Source organism: Myotis yumanensis, unplaced genomic scaffold, assembly GCF_028538775.1.
Source record: "Myotis yumanensis isolate MYYU_CA2020_CCGP unplaced genomic scaffold, mMyoYum1.0.hap1 SCAF_2, whole genome shotgun sequence".
NCBI lineage: Eukaryota > Metazoa > Chordata > Mammalia > Chiroptera > Vespertilionidae > Myotis > Myotis yumanensis.
Window position 1 is genome coordinate 183,733,785 of NW_027223753.1, and position 26,790 is coordinate 183,760,574.

Consider the following 26,790-nt stretch of genomic DNA (forward strand, 5'->3'; position numbering starts at 1 on the left):
AAACATTAGTTCCAGAAACAAAACAAGTTCTTAACTATATTATCTCTTAAAAAAATATAACAGCAAGAGCACCCCACATAAAATAGCATTTGATGTAATACATTGTTTTGAAGGCCTTTTGTTTTACTTTTAAAGCATTGATGATAAATTTTCTACAAAAAAAAAATCTGTAGTTAGCTAAGATAAATTCTATAGTGTGTTATTCTAAAAAAACCCTGAAATTAAAAATAATCATACTTGATATATTCGATTTGAATAAGTAAATTTCTTATAATTTCTAGTTATTTTCTTCTAAATTCAAAATTTTTCAATATACAGACACTGAGTTTTTGCTCAAATTTGAAAATGCTGGATGATTTTTATCTTTCTTCTGTTGATACTTATCATCCTCTAGCTGCTCTGCCCAAAATGGTAGCTATTAATCATTGATAGCTATTTAAATTTTAATTTACATTAATAAAAATTAAATAGTTTTTCAGTCCCATTAGCCATGTCTTGAGTGCCTGACAGCCATGTGTAGTCAGTAGCTGCCATACCCATCAGAGCAGATACAGAACATTTCTATGAATGCATACAGCTCTCTGAGCTCTGATCTAAAGGCTGTAAAACAAGAAGGAATTTGGAACATTCGAATATATTGTGATATAGATGCTAAATTCAATTCAATTACCAAAGTTGTATTTCCAGCTACCAGAAAAATCACACTAAATTTCAAATATGTTTCTGACATCCTTTATATTATAACAAAGTCCACAGTTCTTACAGTGAGTTTATTTCCATTTTGTACTGAGTTTTTCAAACTGGTAGCTCTGTTAAAAGTCCATTAATTTGTGTTTTAGACTTCTTGTATTTCATTAAATAGTCTGAGATTTTCTAGGCAGATTCAAGTGAATAGTTCGGGCAAGTTGAGTGAATAATCGTTAGCTACCTTATTATTTAGTTAATTAACATACGCTCTTACTATTGTATCACTAACTAAAATAAGAATTAATGATTTAAGCCATAAATATTGCATAACAGGTTACTTAATAAATAGTTCATGATTTGTAGCTGAAACACCATGCTTTTCTGTCTTCTCAGAGAGAGGAGAGTAAGACAGAGACCCACACAATCATACCATGACATCGCAGACATATTAACTGGGAGAAGATGAGTAAATGGACACATTTATCCATTTAAACAAATTTACTAAAACTAATAAGCCAATCCAAATTTTGTTTTATTCAACTGCAATCTGAGCAAAAGTTCCAGGGTGGTGGTTATGCTGTTATGTGTGTCTCTGGAGTGTGGGCACCTGCCTTGTTTACTGCTATGCTGTTGAACAGAACCTTGGTAGGTGCTTAACAAAATCTGCAAGTGATTGACTGAGTCATTAATTCTCTAACTTAAGAAAAGCCCCTTCTCCTAGGCTTCTAGGAACCCCACGTCTCGGCTAGATTCAGCAGCATAGGCAAGCAGGGTGTCCCAGGGTGCTGGAGGGCCAGATCTGTTATAGATGGGATATACATATAAGGGAGAGGCATAATCTTTCCAAAATCTGCAATCACAAAATAGCTGTTCATGTCTCAGAACCAGGTCATATTAGCTTATTTCTAAAACCCATATCAAGGATATCTTTTTGATAATTTATGTAATGTCATTCCTTTACCCAAATTCTTCACCATTTCAATTCACCTGTCCATTTTTCTTCTGTAAACTGAGAAGGGGAAAAATGAAAGGGGAATGACACTTCTAATAGTGATAGTCCCAGCCCCCTGACAATTCAAAGTCAATCTGCTAAATACTGTTTAAACATAATAGAGTAAATCCAAAAAGAGTTGATGACTCTCTCATTAGAATCAAGGGAATGACAAGTGGGTGGAGTTGAGAATATTTGACTCAGCCCTTCTCTACATCTGTCTGACCAAACTGATATGAATGTAATCTCTGATAATTACTGTAGAGTTCAAAAAGATATTCACTGTAATACATATTAATCATGTTATCCTCTCAAGCCTCTTTACAAAACTATGTGGATGCCCCAAGGGAAAAATATAAATAAATATAAAAGGTTGTTATTAGCCATAACATCTTCCTAGTTAAGAAAAATTAGACAACTTGTGATCTATAAGTGATTCCATGGCAGATATAACTAAAATATACAATATTATACCACAGCTAATTTATTTAAATTAGTATTCTAAATCTTCTTAAATATAAAAAAGAAAATGTACTCTTAATGTAGCCTTAATTCATTGTAGAACATGGGAGCAGACATCTGCAACAGTTTAGTTTCTTGGAAACAGGGGAAAAAAGCAATAGTAGGAGCATGACAAGAAAACATTAAAGATGGTAGTTAAACTGTTGCAAGAAATGAAACAAGCTCATGCTCCATTAAATCCATGCATGAATTGAACTCTCCTTCTCTCTAGAATTCTTGGTGAGTCAGTGAAATAGGCAGAAGAAAATGCAGACAGATAGTAACACTTTTATCCACTGCAATTGCCTTTTCTCATAAAAACCTGAAAATGTGAAATACGGAAATGACTCTAGAGGTCATGGAGCCCAAATCCTCATGTCACACAAGTGAAAACCGACGCCCAAAGAGGTGACATGACTTTTTCAAAGTCACACAACAACGCAACAATAGAACCAGGACAGGAACCCATGAATCCAGCCATAATTCTTCCCACCACTAATATGTTGGCAAGAGGCCAGAGGGCCCAGCCCCTTCCCCAGAATATGACCTTTCAACTTTGTAAACTGGCTCTTCCAAAATACCTTTCTTTGAAAAAAAGAACAGAGGAAAAAACAGGCTAATAATGCTCTTTATTGCCAATCCTTTGGATCCTTTTAAACATAGATCAATGGGACTGCAGGAAAATTTCAATATGTGTAAGATTGTTAAAATTACTGATCAACTACTTGTCAGAGACATAATATATATAAGACTGCTGACTATTATCCAAGTCCCAGCCTCTTGTAACATCAATCTAACCAAAGACAACTACCTAATTAATATTCCTACACAAGTTTTAATCATGTCACTCTCTTATATACAAACATCTGGTGGCTCCCCTTTGCCTCCCAAATTAAATGTAAAATCCCCACACTGGCATTCAAAGTCCTTCACAAAAGTCCCAATAAATCTTTCCTTCCTATTCCGGCTCATCTGTTTCCAAGCCCAACTCCAGCTGCACTATAGTCACAATCCTTGTTCTTTCCCACCTTCACACCTCCCTTTGCTCATGCTACTCTCTTTTCTTCGCACACATTCTCTCCTGCCATACCTACTTGTCATATATTATTTTAGTTACCTTAAATCCTATCAGTTTCTGATTTTCCACTTCCTAACCACATCCAAATCACATTCCCAATTACACTTCCTTTTAAGGCTCCAAAGACTAGCTTTTTCTTCTTTAGCGATAATTTTCATTTACAAAACATATGTACCGGTCCTCATTTCCTTTCCCATCAGACTGAGCTCCTTGACAACACAGTCAATAGGCTCCCCTGCTGTCAACATTCGATCAGTATTGTGGACCTTCATGCCCAAGCCTTTTAAGGACACACGACTCATTTAACCTTCACGAAGGTTAACTTTCACTGAAGCTTATGTGGAAGCAGGTTACCAACATGATCATAGCAAGAAAAAGGTGAACCAAGAGAAATAAATCTATGTTGCTGTAGAATGGACAGGCTGCCTACATTTTGGGTTTCAGGAATAGCCATACTCTGGTTCTTCATTCAGCTGAGCTTCTCCAGGACTCAACACTCCCTTGGGTGTAGAACACATTCAGAAGCACCTTTAACTCTTTCGGCATAATGAGTGCGCTGAAGAAGTCATTTGCTCAATGATTTGGAAGGTGGTGTGCAGCTCCCCTTCTGTTACTGGGTAGGAAAGATGGCAACTGGCTGTGTTTACTAATTAGGTCAGCCAATAACTTTGTTTGCTGTTTTAATTTTCAGAAATCTCGCACAAATAATTTTCCCAATTGAATCATGATGCAAAGTGATCAGTATGATCGCTTGACAAATGTGAACTTTCATTTTCCTAAAGTCTTAAAATGAGTTTGATTTTTCCCCACTTTCTTTTTCCTGGGACTTTTTCTCTTCTTCTTCCTGCAAGTCAGTATCAAAAAGAAATCTGGGCATAGTCTCATGCTCTGATCTTGCCAGCTGTTCCTGCCGTTGCTTAAGATAATTTTCTACTTCATGTCCCCCATTCTGTATTCCCAGGCTTTCTCTGCGGTTGATATGGTTTTAATGATCTAGGTGTACAAGTCTCAGGAAAAAAACCTTACCAGCCCCATCTGTATTTCTGACACTAAGACATGCAGCTTCACTTTCAAGTTCTTGGGGTCCATTTCACTTCTATGCAAGTAAACACAGCACTTGATATGAGCAGTTAAATAGCTGCAAAACGGACCGAGTCTGTGCAATTGGTCTTGTGTACATTCTTCAATCTTGGCTTGTCAGTGAGAATTATGCTCACACAGCCTATGGCAGTGGGTGGCCTTTTTTCTGAGAGAAGTATTATGTACCCTATTCATTTCTCTTTGGGAAACATAGCACAATACACAGCTCAGAAATGACAGTAATAGAGAAATTTTAGTGCAGAAGATGCATCATCTTTTTTATCCCCTGTTTGGTAAAATAATAAATGTAGGATTTTTTTCAGAACATTGTTTTGTGTTGATAAAGTTAATATTTTATTTGAACACACTACAAAGGTATAAATGGTTTTTCTTACACTTTTGTATTAATAAGAATAAATAAAAGAATGGTAAATTCATCCACATGATCAATTTTGCTGAAAATTTCACAAATTCATCGATTGCCGGAGTAGATCTGGAAATACAATTTATTAATAGTGTCACCTTCCTCTGGGCCACACAGTCTCCAAACTGCTGTCAACCTTGCCAATGTCTCCTGGCTCACTGTCCACCTCCATATCTTGGTGATCAATTTCCAATTCTGTTATGAACTGTGTCTCAAATCCATCATTGTTTTATTTATATTTCAGTCACTTTTTATATAAACAATAAGGCTATTGCCTCTTATCTAGCTCCCTATCCTATAATCTAATCTATTATCTACCCTTCCTGTTCCTTTCAGAACCTCCTCTGAAACCACAATCCCTTTCCCAAAATATCATTATTACATGCTAATTGATAGTAAAACCACTCATCTTGGCCTTCTAAGTCTTCTGATATTTCATTACAACCAATATTTCATCACAATTCAATATCTTCTGTGATATAAGTAATCAAATATTCATTCCACTGACATTGCTAACTGCTATGTGTTTTTGTTGTCATTGTTGTCATTTACTGGGAAAAAAAGCCACAGGTCTCTACATCTCTGCCTTCTGAGCGCCTACTCATTCTGCAAGGCTAATCCAAGTATTACCTCCTTTAAGAAACTTTTCTGATTCACCCAACTTAATGAGTTCTTGAATTCATATGAAGATCTATAACATTTCATCCCCCCAATGACCTCGCTATTCTTGTAGTACGAGAGGCCCAGCGTGCAAAATTGCATGAGACCCAGAGTCCTGCCACAGGACTCAGAGTCCCTCCTGCTGCCACTGTGGGACCCATCAATGCACCTCCTGGTGATCGGTCATTTGGTCATTACGGCATTACGGCCACTGGCTTTTTATAATATGGATATGTAACTGATTACTTATAATTTTCCTTCATACTAGATTCCAAGTACCTGAGTGCAGCACATGTACACTATATGTCTGTGTGTGTTACTAATTTGTACAGACTAGATTTGTATTATAGTACCTAGCATAGTGCATGCCACACAGTGCTCCAAAAATACATGTTGAATCCAATAAACATGTATTTTCTGAGTTACTAGTGTTCTGAAAAATTATGTTCCGTTGTCGTGTCATTAATACAAATCTACATAAATTATGTACCTGTCTGTTCTTCTTAGCAATTTACATTTAACTGAATAATTTTGCTCTCTTTCCAGTTGACAGTTTGTGATTTCCTGCCTATGCACGTCTTTCTTCTCATTTTCCAGCTTTCCCCGACCAAGGCTTGGTTACAGAGTTATGACTCTTTCCTCTCCTCATTGCCAAACTTCCCTGTCATCTGTCTCTGTCTTATCTGGCACACTTATCTCCCCTTCAAGTTCTATTTTTAAAAGATGGCTCAGTAAAATAAATATACACGTGTGGCATTATTTCCAAAAGTTTACCTTACATTTGACAGGTAGGTGCCATTATTTTTAAGAGTTTACCTTACATGTAGCAGGTAAGAGATAAAATTTTTTTCAGTATTCCATTCTGTCCTTCGGTTTGTTTTCTGGTGCCCATTTTTCTCCCTGTTATCTTTCTCTTCTGCCACTGGCACTTCCAATTTTCTCAAACTTCATTTCTTCATTGTACCTGACTCTACCTATACCTCCTCCTTCAGTCCTGGTGAAGATGCCCTGGTAAAGAAAGCTGGTCAGGGCCCTAATCGATTTGGCTCAGTGGATAGAGCATTGGCCTGCGGACTAAAGGGTCCCAGGTTCGATTACGGTCAAGGGCATGCACCTTGGTTGTGGGCACATCCCCAGTAGGGGATGTGCAGGAGGCAGCTGATAGATGATTGTCTCTCATCGATGTTTCCAACTCTCTATCCCTCTCCCTTCTTCTCTGTAAAAAAAAATCAATAAAATATATTAAAATAAAACAAAGAAAAAGAAAGCTGGTCAGGGCTAGTAAGGACAGTGGGTAAAGAAGAAAGGCTCTGGCCAGTGAGATGATAGGCTCCATCCCTTTCTCCGACCTCTCAACAACCAGCCAATATCCCCCCTTACCCTTCATTTCCTTTCTACCCCCAGCCATTGCCTTTGGTATGGTCCTCATGGTCATTGACACATCATTGCAATACTCTTCTACTTGTCTCTACTGTGGTTTTTCATCCTTGGATTTTTTTTTTTTTGGGGGGGGGGGAGGTTATCCTTGGATTCTGTTGTTTACACTGTGGTCAGAGAGAATATTCTAAAGTGCTCACTTGATCAAGTCAAGCCATTGCTTGCCATTTTTAACAAGTTGCCATCACCTGGAGAAAACCTCCAAGCTCCTCGGACACAAAGCTCTGAGAGCTGCCTGGCCTAGGCTTATCGCTCAGGACACTCTCTGTTCACATGCTGCTCTCTGCCTAGTGCAGTCTCCCACCCCCTCCCAGGAAATCCTCTTCCTCCATGGGGGGGCCACTTCCTCATTCTTCACAGTCCATTTCAAGCAAGATTAAAACCTCTTGTCACCATGTCCCATCCAAGATAGAACTGGCCAGTCCCTCCTTTGGGCAGCATCCTACCCTATATAAACTTTAATTAGTTCCCTCAGAGCACCTCTAACACTTCTTACACTTTGTAGATAAGAGCACACTCAATGGAGTTTAGGTACTTAGGTTTGAATCCTGGCCTTCTGTCACTTTCTACCTATGGAAAGTTATGCAGTGATTCTCAACCTTGGCTGCACATTAGAATCACCTGGGAATCTTTTTAAAATCCTGATTTCTGGGCCTCATCCTCTGGAAAGTCTGTTTCTTTGTTACTAATGTTATGGCCCCACTCCATAACAAAGAAACAGAATTTCTGGAGGATGAAGCCCAGAAATCAGGATTTTAAAAAGATTCCCAGGTGATTCTAATGTGCAGCTAAGGTTGAGAACCACTGTTATACAGTATATGTAACCAATCTGTTTCTCATGTTTCTAATCAGTAAAGTGAGAATACTAATAATAACAATTTCATGGGGATTTTGTGAGAATTAAGTAATTTAATACATCTATGAGCCACATGATTTTTTATGATGTGTTCAACAATGGACCACACCTATGAAGGTGGTCTCAACTATAATAATAAAAGCATTATATGCTAATTAGACTGGGCATCCTTCTGGACGACCTTCTGGACAAAGCCAGGGCTGGGAGGGAAGCCCGGGTCCTGGGTGCCAGAGGGAAGCTGGTGCCGGCAGCCGGGGGAAGGAAAGCCTACTCATGCATCGGACCTCTACTAAGATTCTAATGGAGCTGAAAACATCCTACTGCCTAGTGACGGAGCAGCTATCATATAGTTGCAGCACAATGCACTGCACACCTGTTTGTGGTGATGCCGGGGTAAACAACCTGCTGCAATGCCAGTCATATGGAAGAATAGTACATATAATTATGTATAGGGCATAATACTTGATAATGATAATAAATGAGCATGTTACTGATTGATGTATTTACTATATACTATACTACACTTTTTATCATTACTTTAGCATGCACTCTGTCTACTTATAAAAAAGTTTGTAATATAACAGTATGCAGTGCTAAACTGGCAGCAGCCTCATACATCTCGTGTTTACCACAGCTCTCGATTGCATCATTTTCTCTCGTGCTTCATTTAATCACGTGTTTTGTTCAGCATGACCCCTACACATTTGCACAATGACAAAATCACCTATCAATGCATTTCTCAGAATGCATCTCCCTCACTAAGTGACAGATGACTATGTAAACCTTTAAAACAATGGCTATTCTATGATAGGCACTGTACAAGTGGTGGCTATTATAATAATTAGTAGAGGCCTGGTGCACAAATTCGTGCACCAGTGGGGTCCCTCAGCCTGGCCTGCTGGATCAGGCCAAAACCAGCTCTCCAACATCCCCCAAGGGATTCCGGATTGCCAGAGGGCATAGGCCAGGCCAAGGGACCTCACCAGTGTATTATCGAGGCCAGGGAGGGACATGAGAAGTTGGCCAGCTGAGAAGGGACCACAGGAGGGCTCCAGGACATGTCCAGCCTGTCTTGCTCAGTCTTGATCAGCTGGACCCCAGCAGCAAGCTAACCTACTGGTCAGAGTGTCTGTCCCCTCATGGTCAGTGCACATCATAGCTACTGGTCGACCAGTCAACTGTCTGCCCACTGGTGGTCAGTGCACGTCATAGCAAGTGGTTGAGCGGCCTTAGCATATCATTAGCATATTATGCTTTGATTTGTTGAACAGCCAACCAGTCGACTAGACACTTAGCATATTAGGCTTTTATTATATAGGATTTTTTAATCCTTTGCTTGATTGCCCCTTAAGGGCAAATACCACATCTAGATGTTTTTATCCTGTCTATCATAATCCTTAGGACATATGAGACACTTAATAATTCTTTCATGAGACAATGAACAAATGCATGATAATAGGCTTATAAAACAGATCTTTAATTTCCCCAAGTTACAACATGTCCTTATTCTGTTGTTCCTCTTAGATCTGAAGGGAACTGTAAGGGTACCAACACAAATGTTCATAGGGTTTTAATGAACTTTTGAATATGTACAGAGGGTTTATATTCTACTACCTTTTTTAATTATATGAACATCTATGGGTAGGCAGCATTGGGGAAAAGACATAATTTGTGGGGGTAGGGGAGGGCTAGATGCCAAGCAGAAATGCAGGATCCCATGTAAAATTATTATTATACATTTCAAGATAGTGAGAGTAGAGCATTTAACTAAGCCTGGAGCTGTTCTGAACACAGGATCAGTCTGACAGCACAGATCACCTTTCCATGAAGCCCACTCTGCCAGGAATCTAACACCCTCTTCTCCATCAGCTCCAACATGTGTTCTAAGACATTGATCTAGTCTCTCCTCCTGCCAGATTTGTCTCTCCAACAAGACAAAGAGACTAGGTCTGTAATGCTCTGACTATGCCTCTCCACCCTGAACAGTCCAGGTCCAGCCTCCACTGTCCACTAGAAAAGCCACTGGCCTCTTCATTTATCCCAATAATCTAAGCTGTGCAGTAGCTGTCTTTCTCCAAATGTTCCTGCACTTGCCATCCACTTATTGGGCATCCACTATGTTCCAAAACTCTGCCTATGATACTGTCCATACAGTAAGGTCTCTGGTTTGCCCCATTTTATAAAGTGATTTCTGGCTTTTTTCTGGGAAAGCTGATAATTGCTAATATTAAATAAAAGAATAAAAAATAACCATCTGGATGCATGTACATATTAATAATGATATGAACCAACTAAAACCTTAACCATAAGGAAGGACATCCCCAGCCCAGACCACCGGAGGGCTCTTTGATGGTATTTAGAAAACCCCTTAAATCCAGTTAGACCTCTGCTTAGATCATCTTGTACTCATTCTCTGCCTCTTCATGAACCCCAACTGACATGTCTTAGCAGAAACAGTGGCAAGAAGTCCTGTCACAGAGGTGGATGATAGAACAAGGACAAAGGAATCAAACTAATTACAAGAGAAGATATATTTGTCAAGGGAGGGAAATTGGAGTTGGGTAAGAGGAAAAGGAAATTCAATTAGAAGGTGGGGAGGAAAAATGAAGCTTTTGGTCTGGAAAAGAAAAATCATTCTCCGTGCTCCTATTACACAAATGCACTGTTGGCGTCCTGTATTAAAATATAAATTCAGTGCCGAGGCAATAAGGCTGGAAGTAACGTGCGCAGGCAGAGAGCCAAGAGCCTCGGCTGTTGGCAGCCGCTGGCCCCGAGGGCCCTGCAACGGAGTCCAGGTGATATGTGTCAGACACTGAGCTACTGAACACTGTTATTTCTTAGTTAAGGACTCGGATGTTGGCTTTGAAATTTTCTTCATTTGGGGAGCCATCGACAAATAGTGATTGCAGAGCATCGAGGAAGAGAATATATTCCTACTTGCTATGTCTGGTGAGGAATGATTCCAGGTGCAGTATTACTCAAACAAATGCAGACGGTGGGAGATGAAGGCTCTCTCCAACAAAGTGCATTGTTTCTTAAGGATGTTTATGTTTTCAATGAATATGTATTAAGTCCCTGTGAGTACTGTGGGTATAGCAGTGAAGAGGAGAAATGTTCTTCTGGGGCAGCCAGAGAATAAATATGTAAGCACATAAATGAACAAGATCGCTTCATATAAAGATTAAAGCGCAGCGCAGGAAATAACCAAGGGGATCATCAAAGAATAACTGGAAGAAGACAGTGAGGGGAGGTTAGCTTCACAGACAGCTCAGCAAAGGCTGCTTCCACAAGGTGGCATGTTGCCAAGACTGGAATTATACGACTTAGGAAAAGAGGTAGACTCTGTACATTCAAGGTAGAAGGAAGAGCAAGTGCAAAGGTCCTGAGGTAGGACAGATACTGGCTATTCCGATAACCAAAAGGAGATCAGCAAGACTAGAACGTCGAGAGCAAGGGGAAGCATTTTGTGGAAGGAGATTTCGGAAGTGGGCAGGAGTCATTCTTTGGGATCTGGAGTTAATGGTTTGGAGTCCTACTTTTATTCTAAAAGCAACAGGAAATTCCTGAGGGGATTAAAAAGTGATATAATCTGATTCCAGACTTTAAAGATCACCCTGGCTGCTATGTATAGAATGCATTGCAGGAGCAGGAGCAGGAGCAGAAATATGAAGACCTCTTATGAGTCTATGGTAGTGGTTCAGGCAAGAAATTATGGTGGTCCTAAATTAAGGTGAGAAAATAGAGAAGGACAGGGGGAAAGTGTGCACAGAGGTGGAAGGATGATGCTTGCAAAGTCCGAGTTCAGGGTTCAGCGCTGCCTGCACATTTCCCTGAGCGGCCACCCCAGAGGGGAGAGGGTTGGCTCCAATAGCTTCACATTTAAACACCTCACTTCTCTGGGAGTTACTTCTTCAAAAGCCTCGGTTATTTAGTAAATAAAATGGAATAATTGTCTTTGAACAAAGTCTACATATATTTAAATTGCTATGGATTACTCCTAGTGGAGACGCTCATCGCAAGCCTGTTTGTTTGTATTTCAGGAACAAGTTTGTTTCTTTGTATTTTGTTTCAGGCGTGGTTGCTCCCTTTTCCCACCCAGGAGAGATCGGCTTGAGCATCTCAGAAGTGACAGGTAGTGTCTCCAAAGTCTGGTAAAGTCAGAGCAGTAAGAGGAGACGGCTGGTATCCAGGCAATGGAGAAGGAGACATACAGCTACACATACATACCTACCCCCACACACACAAATAAGCAAACAAGCTTTTAAAAGAAGCACTCAGAACGATTTCAATCTGAAGATGCTCAGTAAAACGGTCCCACAGACCACACTAACAAGGGACTTCTGCATTCATTCCTGAGTGCTCCATCAGGGGCAGCTTTCTGTAGCAAAGCATCTCTGCGCCATAGACACCTCTCCTGACATGTTCCCATAATGTCCCTTTGCTTCCCATCTTGGGGCGCTAACTGCCTTGTTATTTTCTCTTTCTGTAACTGCCACCCCCCGAGATAGTGAGCACTGGAGGGGAGCTCGTTAATCCCTTTTTATCTATGTGTCTCTGGGGCCAAACACAGGGCGCTGCACAGAGTAGACACTCAACAAATGCGTGGGAAGAACCCCGATGGTAGCTCTTCATTTACCTCTAGAAGAGACAGCCTGTGTAGCCCAGTAATTCAGCAGCTGCTGTATCAGTGACTAAAGCATTCCCAAGCTTTATAGAGATCGTATAGCTTCAGCATAGGCTGTTTTTTTGTTTTGTTTTTGTTTTTTAAGTAGATGGATAAAAAGTTTTAAACCATTGCTTCCTGTTAGAGCAGCTAAGGTGGGCCCAGGCAACAGGGCTGATATAATTACAGTTTTGGTTATGCCTGATGTGTTTTATTCTGATGAGCATATTTTGTGCTCCATACACACTTAAGATTTAATTAAATGTTTTATTATAGGGAACGCAGTGCCAAATATCAGCGTCATTACTTTTTCCCCCCATAGAAACAGCCATTCCTTCATTTTGTTTTGAAAGTTTAATCCGAAGCAGGCTTCTATTTACTTGGTAATACTGACATGGCCACCAATAAAAATGTCCTGTTTCGTGTTACGAGCAGGATGTCATTGCAATGTAAGCTCTGTGCGGGCAAAGAATATACCTGCCCAACTGAACGTCTTTGGTGCTGGACGTGGGTACTTTGTCCACAGCAGACCCCAGCTGAGAGAGAAGGAATCTGAGGCTGTGCTTTTGCACACAGAACATAAAACAGAGCAAAGCAACATCAAGAGAACACAAGCAGAGCAAAGTCACACACACACACACACACACACACACACACACACACAAATAGGAAGAAAGGAAGGAAGGGAGGAAGGGAGGGAGGAAGGGAGGGAGGGAGGGAGGCAGGGAGGGAGGGAAGCATTATTGTGATGTTCAAAGATTTCATTATTTAACCCAGTGATTCCACTTCTAGGAATATAACCCAAGAAACTAGAAACACCAATCAGAAAGGATATATACACCCCTTTGTTCATAGCAGCACAATTCATCATAGCTAAGATTTGGAAACAGCCTAAGTGCCCATCAGTAGATGAGTGGATTAAGAAACTGTGGTACATCTACACAATGGAATACTATGCTGCTGTAAAAAAGAAGGAATTCTTACCATTTGAAACAGCATGCATGGAACTGGAGAGCATTATACTAAGTGAAATAAGCCAGTCAGAGAAAGATAAATATCACATGATCTCACTCATTTATGGAATATAATGAACAACATAAACTGATGAACAAAAACAGATTCAGAGACAGAGAATCATCGATCAGAACCTCAAACCTCAGAGGGAAGGTAGGGGAGGGTGGGGATAAGGGAGAGAGACCAACCAAAGGACTTGTATGCATGCATATAAGCCTAACCAATGGACACAGACACCAGGGGGGTGAGGGCATGAGTGGAGGGGGGTAATGGGGGGATAAGGACACATATGTAATACCTTAATCAATAAATAAATTAAAAGTAAAAAAATAAAAAAAGATTACATTAATGACCATCTGAGGCCCCAGTAAATATTCTACTACTATAAGGATTTATAGTGTTGTTTGTGGGTTGTTGTTTTTTTTCTTCCTCAAAATGTCCTTTGATAGACTGTGCAAATTTTTATTCATAAAACAAAAAATCTCATTCTTGGCCTTTCAGAGTGAGTTGGAATACAAAATATTTTAAATGGTCATCATAGAAAAATTTCTCTTCAGAATCCAGATTTATAAAAATTTGTTTTCATTGAAATGCAGTTAACCCCCTAACTAAATGACTTCTAAAATAACTTTTAAAATAACAGAATCTCCTTGCCCCCTTATTGTTTCTTTTCTTGCAAACAGACCTTTGCAGGTGTTCTCTCTATATGTATAACAAATGTAAGCCCAGCCCTAACCGGTTTGGCCCAGTGGATAGAGTGTCGGCCTGTGGACTCAGGGGTCTCAGGTTCGATTCCGGTCAAGGGTATGTACCTTGGTTGCGGGCATATACCCAGTGGGGAGTGTGCAGGAGGCAGCTGATCGATGTTTCTCTCTCATCGATGTTTCTAACTCTCTATCTCTCTCCCTTCCTCTCTATAAAGAATCAATAAAATGTATATATAAAAAAAAAGAAATGCAAGCCCAGCTACCCTGGTGGACCAGGTGTGTGGGAGCATGGAGGTGTGTGATGGTGGGGATTGGGGTAGGTCAAGAGGAGCACTGGCTGGCTACTTGGCTGCCTGATGCAGAAATGTCAGGATCTGCCTGGCTTGTGTATTCCTGTGCCAAAAGGACATATTACATCTTTTTGATGAAGCTCAGAGCTGCAAACTGAGGCCACCTGCTCACTGTCTGGAAAGATGGTGAGCTGAGGAAGATGGGGAGTGGGAATGTAGCAGGAATGAAGATTTAGCCCTAGCTATGGGCCTTCCTCTTTCCAACGACCCCTTCATAAGGACATATATATTCCTAAGAGGCCTAGGAATCCAAATCAGAAGAGAAGTATATGTTCTTAATAATTTTACCCTCAGTAGAATTTTCTGGGAGCAGCTATATTTACAAATGCATCTTATCTACTTGGCAGGGTCCCATTTGTCCTCCTGTCATATCTGTTCTGTACACTTATCCTTCTATCCCCTTCCACTGTGAGGAACTTTGAAAGAATTTTCTAGAAGAGGAGCCCAAGTCTTTTGAGGAGACGGAACAAGAACTCTTTTGTGAGAGGAAGAGGTGAGAGCTAAGGAGTTCTTGTGTTAACCTCCTAAGACTAGGAGGTAATATGTCATTTATTTTTGGCATAATTGCTTCAAAGGTATTTCCTCAAAGGAAAGGGATGGAGGGGAGAATGGAGACTCTTCCTTCACACCTAAAAGGAGGAGCAGAAAATTAAGACCACCGTTGATCAATCAGATTTCCTACTTTTGAAAATGATCATTATGGTTACAATGACCCCAGCTTCTTTTATTATGATTTCCTTTTGGCATTGTTTAAAGCTGAATTTTCCAACATTTTGCATGCTTTAATGAAAATCATGGGCTATAATTAAATTGCTCTAAATGCTATCATTACCTAGATACTACATAAATGGGATTACAGTAAACAAAAAAAAATAGGTCTTAAGTTAAAAATTATTTAAAAAAGAACTTCATCTAATTGCCTAAATATGATGAATGAAACAAAATTGAAAATCAATTCTACTACAGTTTTAAACTGGTAGGACCTTAATTTTAACTAAAACTATGTTTTCAAGGAAGTAACCAGCTGGATAAAACACTTGAAATTCAGGGAAAGATTAAAAAATTTAAATCATTTTGTCTACACAGAGTTAAACACTTGGATATTTCAAAGTAGCTAGACTAATGCATAGTACTCTATCTTCACAGAAAAAATATTTAAAAATAAAGAAACTTCTCAAGACAGCAGGGAGAATCTATATCTGTGGGGGGGGGGTACTGAATATAACATGAAATATTACTTTTGATTTGGAAAGAAGCCCCAGCACTCCTAACTAGCAGCCACCTGTTCTTGGATAAGTTATTGCAAAAAGTGGAAGTGTGCATGGTGTCCCTCAATAATTCACATCCAACTAGAACCTCCGAATTTGACTAAATTGTGTTAATCCCAAGTGATATGTTTACTTCCTAATCCTGAATACCTCAGAATGTGCCCTTATTTAGAATTAGGGACTTTGTAGATATAATTACTTAAACGAGGTCATTAGAGTGGACCTAATCCAATACGATTGGTGTCCTTATAAAAAGGGGTAATTTGAACACAGCACACACACAGGGAGAATGCCATGTGAAGAGCCACAGGGAGAAGATAGCCAAGGAGAGAGAGCTAGCACAGATTCTTCCACAGAGCCCTCAGAAGGCACCAGCCCTGCTGACACTTTGATCTCACACTTCCAAGCCACCAAAACTATAAGACAAACATTTTCTGCTGTTTAAGCCATGTAGTTCCTGGTCCTTTGCCAGAGCATCCCTAGCAATATAATACGATGACCTTATTTAGAAATAGGGGCTTTGCAAATGTAATTAAGATGATGTCATACTGGTTTAGGATGGGCTATAAATCCTATGACTGGTGACCTTATAAGAAAGTCACGTGAAGACCCAGAGACACAGGGAGACACACAGCAAAGAAAGCCCTTTGACAACAGAGGTAGAGACTGAAGCAGTGTCACTACAAGGCAAGGGCAGCCAAGGACGGTTGGCAACCACCAGAAGCTGGAGAGAGGCAGGGACATTCTCCTCCTTCAGAGTCTCCAGAAAGAACCAACTCTGCCAACTCCTTGATTTTGGACATCTCCACCCCAGAACTGGGAGAAAATAAATCTCTGCCTTTTTAAGCCACACAGTTTGTGTCAATTCGTTACAGCAGCCGTAGGAAAACAATATAGGAAGCATTTTCTAAAGTTCTCTGTCTACTGATAAAGAGCTATGTAAAGATTTATGATTAAAAATTATGCTTCCACATCTAGTCCAGAGTTTAAGATGATCAACCCTGGGGTGATTTTTAGTTACAGTTGACATTCAAATTCTATTAGTTTTAGGTGTACAGCATAGTGGTTAGACATTTTTACAACTTACAAGGTGGTCTCCCTGATGTTTAGTACCCATCTGGCACTATACATAGTTATTACAATATTATTGACTGTATTCCCTATGCTGTACTTTACATCCTGTGACTATTTTTAACTGCTAATTTGTACTTCTTAATCCCCTCACCTTTTGCACCCAGCCCCACAACCCTCCTCTCATATTAGAGTGGCCATTTCCTAAACTACTTTAGCATGTACCATGATGGAGGGAGGAAGAAAAAGAGTATTTATAGGGGAAATATTAAAGGACAAAAGATTATCAACAAAATCTGTAGTGGTAAGTTATATAGAAGTGAATTAGACCAAAAACTGAACCATAATGATTAAGCTAATAGTATTTTCTATATGTGAGAAAAATACATTTAAAAAAAATGTGTCATTACACTGGATAGAAGAAAGGAAAGCCATTTCTACAAAGGATTTATGTTGTGGCATAACTCTTTTTGCTGATGGCTTATGCCTTAAGTGTTTTCAACTTTAACCCCAATTTCTATAAGTTTCTAAAAGTATTTATTCTCTGGAAAAATTGAGTTGGACAACTACAATGGTCTTTTTATCATTTGCTTCAGGAGACTCCCTCTGCCTGTCAGTAAACAATGGAACAATTGATGTTGTTCTTTCAAAACTTACAGCCTTTTAGATCTATTTCATTTCAGAATTACAGCTAAAACTGTTTAGCTTTTAGATGACTTAACCACATGTGACCAGGGCTACTAATACAGATATGAAGCAAAATCTCTGGTTTATCTGGTTTCCCATTTATCTTCAAACCCCAAATAAACCAGATGTGATTTTTCTATTAGCAAATGGGCCACCATTTTCTATGTGATCTGAATCCCACATACACAGTTGCCATTTTGTTATTTTATTTTGTCCCCTCTGTTCTAAAATAATCTCCTCAAAGAAAATGTAATTGGTCATCAACAAATTATGTATCTTTGGGCAAGATACTTAACTTCTTTAGTCCTCTATTTCTGCATTTGTCAAGTGGGAATAAGAATGTCACAGGATTATTGTGATATTAAATAAATTAATAAGGCCTAGAATGCATTAAGAGCTCACCAGTTCCAATTCTATCTCCATGTCCCTTAATATTACACATCAAGCAAATAAAATAGAAGCAATAGAAAAGAATAGAACCCCACTAGCATTTCTACCTATGTACTTATGGAATTTGCCTAACTATGTGTTAATTTAAATTATCTACCTATGCTCTTGGGTTAGGGTTAGGGTTAGGGTTAGGGTTTAATCCCAAACCTCCAATTGTTTACCACATCCCATCTATATATGAGGATATTATTCTACAGTCTACCATCTTTCTCCTATATTTTTAATTGCCCCCTTTCTACTGTATACTAACATTTATTTATTTCTTCTGGCTTGAACTCCATCAACAAAAACAATCTCTATTGTTCTTGTGTACCCATTTTTTTTCTATATATATATCTATATATATATATATATATATATATATGATTTTTTACAGAGAGGAAAAGAGAGGGATAGAGAGTTAGAAACATCAATGAGAGAAACATCAATCAGCTGCCTCCTGCACACCCCCTACTGGGGACATGCCCGCAACCAAGGTACATGACCTTGACCGGAATCGAACCTGGGACCCTCCAATCCCCAGGCCGACGCTCTATCCACTGAGCCAAACCGGTTAGAGCTCTGCTTCTTTTTATATCAAAACTCCTTAAAAATCATTATATTTATGCTCAGCAACTATAAATCTTCTCCCATTCTTTCTTAGACCCACTCCAGTGTGTCAGATCCATAGCACCTCACAAAAGTTAATTTGTCAGAATTGATCACTCTGTTTATTTTGATGCATTTTCTTTACTTAGCTTCCAGGACAACAACAAAAAATATTGGTTTGCCCCCCATCTCAATGTAAAATACTTTGTGAGTCACCATTGCCTTTTTTTCTGCTCCCAGACCTCTTCATGTTGGAATGTCTCATAGTTCAGTCTTTGGTGTCTTTTTCTGTATTTTCATTGAATTCCTTTTATTCTCACTTAGCCTCATGACTTTAAATCTTTACCTTCTATATCACAGGGACTCCCAAATTGATATCTCAACCTAGAACTCACTCCTGAACTTCAAACTGGTTCTTTGATGTCTACAGTTGGATGTCTAAGAATTACCTGAATTTTAACATGTACAAAACGAAACATCATCTCTCTACTGTGTCTCCCCCTAAACCATTCTACCATCCATTTATTCTATTATAATTGATGGCAAATCAGTTTTAGGCAAATATGTTCAATATACTTTTAATACATCAGTCAGAATTATCTCTTTAATATAAAGTCAGATCCTTTTAATCTTATTTCTTCTCTTTTTCCAGATATGCTATACTACTAGATGTTCCTTAAATACATAAGAAAGAAGCTCATCTTAATGCCTTTGCACTAGCTTTTCCCCCAGATACCCACTTCATCCCCTTCCTAATGAGGACTATACTGATTAGTGTATTTAAAATTACCTTTGCCCTCCACACCAGTACTCTTGAACATCCATAGTTTGTTTGTTTCTTATATTCTTACACTTTTTAAATTTAGTTGTTTATTGTCTACATTTGTCTCTACACAGAGATGTAAGCTCTAGCAGGACACTTTTTTTTGTTTTGTTTTGTTTTTCATTTGTTTGTTTGTTTGTTTCTGTGATGTATCTCTGTGATCTAGCACAGCCATCTAATTGGCACAAAGAACTTAATAAATGTTTGTTAAATGAATAAATAAATTAATTTAAATAAATAAGCAAGAAGGAAGAACATTCTGGAATATAATCTCCTTTTAAAATCCTAGACACATTGACAGAGATGGGGGTCATTGTTATACATATTTAATTATGGGAAAATCAGTCTTTGTTCAGCAAACAACCAAAAACCCCTAAATCTGTGGAAAGGCTTTTGAATGAATTCAAGATTATCTCAGGTAAAGACTACTAAACATAGCATATAAAAGTAAAATACTTATGAAAATCAGGAATAAAATGCTCAATGAGTTAAGAATCTTACAAGAGCCATCTTTTGAGATTCTTATTTTCTATACAATAAAAATTGGGGGAAATTAAAAACAAAAACAATTTCTTGCCACTGCAGAAATAAAAATTATTCTGTATTCATCTCAAAAGAATTATGAATCCCAGCCTGTGTGGCTCAGTGCTTGAGCATCGACCGATGAACCAGGAGACCTATGAACCAGGAGGTCAAGGGTCAGGGCACATGCCCGGGTTGTAAGCTCAATCCCCAATGGGGGGCTTGCAGGAGGCAGCCAACCAATGATCCTCTCTAATCATTGATGCTTCTATCTCTCTCTCTCCTTTCTTCTTTGCAATCAATAAAAATCTTTTTTTAATAAACTATGAAGATAATAAAGTTTGGAGAAATTCAAAGTTATACCGCTCTAGGGTATCCATGAGCCAATCAATTTGCCTGTGGATTCTCTGGATCTCTTGTTCCTCCTTCTCATGTCTACTGCTGATTATTTGACCCTTGTGCGGTCTGTTGGCAACTCTCACAAGAGAGCAAACTAGAGTAACAAAATGAAGCATAAATTAAAGCAGCCAGGAGACTATGTTGGGATCTTGGTCTGGACAGTAAAAAAAAAAATATGCCTAGCATTTAAAAGTATTCACTAAACAGAGTACTGGAAACCAGTTGCTAACATTGGTTAATCCAATGTAATTGAGGTGAGAATTAAAACTGTCTTAGAGTCAACTCAGAGAATAAAAAGAATTCACAATATATGTAAATATGCAAACAAAGAAGGAAAAATGGAAGAGTAGAAGGGTGAAGAGATACAAGTCTCTGCTATAGGAATTATCTACTGGAGGAAATTTAACATTATGGAAGTACATCTAATATAAGCAAAAACCAGTGCCAAATAGGGTTCAACTACTTACTAGCAATAGAAACTGGGTCAAAACACATAACTCATAATCTACTTTCTTATTTGTATAATAAGAATAGAAATCAACTTTCTAATAAAGTTTTTGTAATAAATTATTTCTGTCCTCCATATCCAAATTCCAGTTTCTATCACATGTTATCAGCCTATCTGGCCAAGGGTTGACAGTCATCTCATTGTAAGCCTCATCTTTTCTTTCAATTTTACAAAGATAAAACTCTGAAAAAAATATCTAGAGAGTAATTAACATATGGCTAAAACTATCATGGGAAATATAAAAAGATAGATTAAAAAATGCAACTGGGGTTTGTTTTAAACCAAAGTCAGACTATTGGTAAAAATATGTTTTTCTTCAATTGCACAGAAAAATATTATAAAAGCTCTAATTAAAAACCATGGCAAGGCGTCTCTTGGAGAAGAAAGATTTTCTTCCTTTTGTATAGACTAAAGTGCAAAAAAATTGCTTTGTCCTTTGTAAACATAGTTGAATGTAAGTTCTATGGGAAGGCGTATCTTTGTTTCATTCATTACTATCTCCCTTAAATAGCACATGACTTTTAATAGGCAATTAAGAAATAGTTTTTAATGAATACAGTATGCACAGATTGTGGTGCACTTGGCACAGGGGTGGGTTCCATCTGCCTCTGCAGGTGACCATATACAATTAAAAAATAATAAAGCCAGAATTTCATTAGCACCTAGATAAAATACACTATAGCTATTCCTATGGTATCTAAACCATCATTTATAAACTCCTAGACTTTTGTGGAAGAACTGAATAGCCCATATGTAATATGTATAAGTATATGTACGAAGACAAAATGTCTCATATTTTCTTGAACCAGGATAATATAATTTCTTGAAATGAGCAGAATATACACCCTTCATGACAGAGAAGAAAAGAGAGTTAAAAGTTTGGGGAAAATTTCTACTCCCCTGCTTAAAAGTCAAATCCCTAAACTTTAGTTTTGTTTACTTTAAAAAGACTTTGTAGAAAATAAAATTAAATTATTTTTATTTAGATGTTGATATGACATGCAGACAGCTATGAGCAGAATTTATTTAATATTAATAGGATATAATGAATAGCAAAGTAAAATAATTTTTAGAATGCTTACTACAGAAACACAATAGATGTGGACTACAAACCACACAGACTAAACTAGGGATCTGTAGATGTTTACCCTGAGGCTAGTAATAAATTAGTTTAAAATTTGCCAAAGTAATTAGCACAACCTCTTTTCCAACTCTCTCGTAAAGTAGATAGAATGAGCAATCCAAAGAACAATAAAAAAGAATTTTCTAATGAATCCATTCTCCTCTGAAATTGTACGAGAAGAAAGGTCACTTTCTCATTTACTAGCTTATCTTTTGGTACCCCTTATCATTTTTTATTGTTGATATTTTATGTATTATGCTCTATTTGTGCATTCTTCAATAACATCTTTATTTATGACTTTGTGAATCAACATCTTTGTGATAAGAGGTGAAAGTCACTTAGCTAATTACACATACTTAATAAGCAGCATAATAATAACTACTGCAGTATTGTACATTAGTTGAAGAGATGTAAATTACTGCAGTGTTTATCATTTGAGAAAAAACAAGTGACTTTGTTTCAGTTGTTTTAAAACACCCTTCTTTGTTGCCCTCACATCCACCTTCTTAAGTATACTACAATTTTAACCCAAACCATGGTATCTTATTTAATAATAGACAAACATGGTAATTGACCATACCTTCACTAAACCTCCCATTGGCTAATCAGCGAGATATGCAAATTAACCGCCAACAAAGATGGCGGTTAATTTACATACGTAAGAGCAAAGCGGCAGAGCGAAGACTGAAGGCAGCTCCGGCTGGAGCAGCGAAGGCTTGAAGGTGGCTCCGGCCAGAGCGAAGGCCTGGGTCCCTGGTGCCGGAGGAAAACCCATACCAGCAGTAGGGGAAGGGAAGGCCTATTGCACGAATATTTTTGTGCAACAGGCCTCTAGTCTGTAATAAAATAAAGGTTGAGTCCCATTCTACTAGTATGACCTAAGATAAAAGAACAAGAACAAAACCAAACCAAATGCAATTCAGTGCAAATACTCCTGATCTGAAGTCAAGTATTTTTTATATAAAGCTTCTTCCATAGAATGTAATCCCAGTAAAATAGAACAGTATAGTCATTCCCCAGCCCACAAGGGTTTTGTAATAAAATCTAATTTGGCCCAGCCAAGAAACTAGAAGTGCATAGGGAGATAGAATGTATAGCACTTGAATATTAATATGACTTCCGTATGAAGATTGAAATTCTACAAAGTTATGAATAGGGTAAAAAATAACACTTAGATGATTTACTGCCATAGAAAATCATACTCTCCTATGAGTGATTTACTGGATGTTTTACAAAAATAAAGTGTGGACAAGATACATTCAGATGCAAGCCTGCAGCTGTCAGTGTCTACATTTGCTCAATCTGGCTAGAGGATGATTTGAAGGTTGATTTAATTGTAGCTTCTGAATCATGTTCTTCCCTATGTTTTAAAATGTTTAACATAAATATAAAAATGTTAAAGTAATTTTAAGACTGTAAATATTTAGTATAAAAATATGCAAAATCTCATTCTCTATTGGAAGAGTAGCTGAAAATGAAAAGACTGTCTTGGGGAAAAATACATCACCTAATAATAGTAATTGCCCAGTAGTTATATCAAATGTACCCTTACATGAGAAAGTTCACAGGGTGCTCAGAAGGAGCTAAGAATAAATAAACAAAACACGACATCTGTGACTGAATTTATCAATGTTATGAGGAACAGAAATCTCTATCTGCAGAACAGGGTTCAGAGATCAAAAGTTGACCAGTTAGGAAGGAAGCATTGTTCGGGTTCCTTGCAGGCAATGTAATAGCCTAAGTAACCTTTCCTCAATACACCAACTCAAAGCAGAGATTCAACTCCTGTACATGCTACCAGCACCAGAACACAAGGCATCACAATGAGCTTTGTAAATGTTAGCTACTCAGCTAGAACTCTCCTTAACCATCCTTCTATTCTGACAGGCTTCATTAAATTCCACATATCACCTAACCATTCACTTTCCAACATCAGCAAATCATCCTTAGGGAGAATGTCTTGTTCTTCCTCTGCAAGCTTTTTCCCCATGTTTTATTTCCACTTTTATACATACCTCCTTTTCTACATATTTTCTTGCCGGGTTTTCTGGCACATTCCTTGGATATTCTTTTTACTGAAAAATGAATAGAAGACTAGAAAATAACATGGCGCTCCATCACAGACCGCCGTAACATGCAACACCACTATCTAACTTGATATAATCCTGTTTTTTACTGAGTGCGAAAAATCCCCAAGTTGTTGAGCCTGCACATGCAATGGAGAAATGTTGATGCATCTTCTCAGAAGTCATTTGGTAGGAAATGGAAATTAGAAACCCATTTCTACCTAAAGGTACGTGCTGTGGAGGAAAAAAAATGAATAGGCATAGGAACAAAATAACAGGTACACCAACACACATAAACAAAAAGAGCAGCATGCACGCATGTAAAATATGTCTACATGCCCACAGGAAAAGCCATGCATGCTACCAGTACACGTGAATTAATATTGTTAAAACTTAGAATAGAAAAGAAAAAATATAAATATATCTTCCTGTTTTTCCTGCAATAAACTCACCATCCTCAGTTGGGACATATATGTTTAAATACAGGCAGTCTTCACTCTGGTCTTGTACATATGATGAAACCACATCCAAGTTATTAGTAAACCACACAGGAAGCATGACTTCCGGCAATCTGCCATCGATGATATTCTGGGGACACACAGGAGCAAATTGAGTGGCATTCCTGATATCTGACCAGGGGGATGGTGGCTCTGGAGGCTGAAAACGATGTTCCCCTGTTGGCGGTGCTGCATATGGAACCCCCAGAAACTGAATAACAGGCCCCAAGATTTCATTATTGAGTTCTTTCTTAATCCCTCTTATCTTGCCGAAGTTGGTAGTCACCAGTGGATCTGCATCATCCAATTTTTGGGAGAGTACATGGGCAGCCTGAAGCAAACATGCCAACACACAGAGAGTCAACGAGGCACCCAGTCCCCTGTGTAACAAGCATGCCATTACTGCTCTCCACACATAACTTGGCCACGTGCATCTGGGCAGTGCCATGGTCCCACATCAGTTGTCTAGTTGTCCGGTTACAGTGAGGCAAAAGTATCTGTATCCACTTGAGAAAGACCTTATAATGGTAGAATGCACCTCCTATTTCTTAAAGGTGAACTTGCCGAGAAAAGCTCAGAAAGCTCTTCCTGCAGCCAGCATCTCCCATTGACTTCACATGTATTGAAGGAGCATCTTCAGTCATCACTATTTATCAGACCAAATCCTATTGACCACTCTGTTTTCCATAGTAGCTACGTGGGGAGAGAGGCCATTGACTGTAGATTCCCTCTTATAAATCAAATCCACTTAGCTGCGGATCTCTAGCCTAGAGAAAATGAAAATAAATCATTAGCACAAACAAGCTAAAATGGTCAGAGTGACAACTAGATGTTTTACAAGCTCCAGGAAACATTAATAGTGGCTAGAGCCAAGTAAGTCAAATATTACTATAGGAAAATTTCGGTTTGACATGACAAGTGAAATACCTATTAGATTGAGAGACTGGCCTGCCAACTTTATACACTGTTAAGTGGAAGCAGGCCTTGTCAAAACATACAGTTTCAAGAGCATTTCACAGTGTAGTATTTTTCAAATAAAAGTGATGTGTGAAATTTCCCCTTTTTTGATAGTCTTCAATCACTTCAACAAACAACACAATTAATCTGCAAATGTGCTCAAAATTAGAACTCAATAACAGAAAGCCTTATTGAAAAAATAAATATTGGGAGAGAATTAGTAGAACATAAACAAAATCTGCTAGAATAATTGTATGTGTTAAAGAATAAACAAAAAGTGGTCCCCAATCTCTGCTATAGAGAAAAAAAAAAGCTAATGTTATAACAAGAAAACTACTATTAGTTGAAGTATAATCATTTAAGTACAACTACCTAATAACGTAAACCTCTTGGCTGTTTAGCAAAAGTCTACATAAAATCATTAACTACAAATAGTCACTTTAAATTAAGGGTAAAAAAATGTAAATGACAGTGGATTTAGATACAATTTGAAAAAGAAACAGAAGTTGGCATCATTTTTTTTACAGTTTTCTTACCATCTAGCTATACAGTGTAAGTATCAGTAAATTTGCAAGGTGAAAATTAATTTCTGAGTCAAAGTCAATATATTTTAAATTACAAATGTTGTTATCACTATCTGTTAGAAATCAAAGAAAGAATTTTTTTTTTTTTTAAAAAAAGACTGTTTCTAAGTTTAAAAGAATAATCATACCTAATCATTGCATATTGCATATTAACACTAATCAAACATCTAACACTGTTTACTCAGTTCAACTTAAAATGCATCAGAATAGAATGTAACATTCCGAGCAGTGCCATTCACAGTGCAATCTTACATTAACTGCAAAACAGCATACAACTTGGCAAATCTGTCTTTTCTTATTCAAGCCACCTTTTAAAGAGCTTACTTTGAAAATAACAGTGTTGATATGTATGACAGATGCTTCTGTCACATTATGAGAGGATTCTCGAAGAAGTGCTGCTCTGGCAGTGAGGCCGCCCTGACTGCTATGGAAAAGGAGATTGTAAAAACCATAGAGGTCAGCAAGAGATTTGGTTCAGGCCTAGTGTTCCTTGAGCTCATCACAGAAGGCAATAAGGAGATAAATGTCTTTCTTCAAAAATACTCCAGTCCGTGTTAATTCACATACCTTTGCTGTGAAAGCACATTAACATACAAAAGACGGGCTTAGGCCCATCCCATTCCTGTCCCAGAACTTTAGCATGTATTGAAGATTTAGCTACTCAAACCCATTTCTGTTTAGAGTATATTATGCTTATTCTTGTGCAGAATCCGGGTGGGCCACAGCATGGCTGTCTTTCCTAGTAACATTTCGGTGTTAAAAAGCACCCTTTTATACCTAAAATAAAGAATCTGTGGTT

General features: G+C 38.2%; 1 protein-coding gene across 5 annotated transcripts in view; it reads right to left on the minus strand.

The window, feature by feature from the left end:
• NLGN1 (neuroligin 1) overlaps window positions 1-26,790 on the minus strand; it is an 835,296-nt gene that overhangs the window by 651,264 nt on the left and 157,242 nt on the right. For 3 of the 5 annotated variants that reach the window (XM_070406782.1, XM_070406784.1, XM_070406781.1), the window contains exons 2-3: window positions 24,406-25,217; window positions 23,903-23,962 (exon numbers count right to left, since the gene is read on the minus strand). In XM_070406782.1, the coding sequence (XP_070262883.1) occupies window positions 23,903-23,962; window positions 24,406-24,898 (553 nt within the window). In that variant the 5' untranslated portion in view covers window positions 24,899-25,217. The remainder of the gene's footprint in view (window positions 1-23,902; window positions 23,963-24,405; window positions 25,218-26,790) is intronic. The other 2 variants (XM_070406785.1, XM_070406783.1) reach the window with 1 other exon arrangement.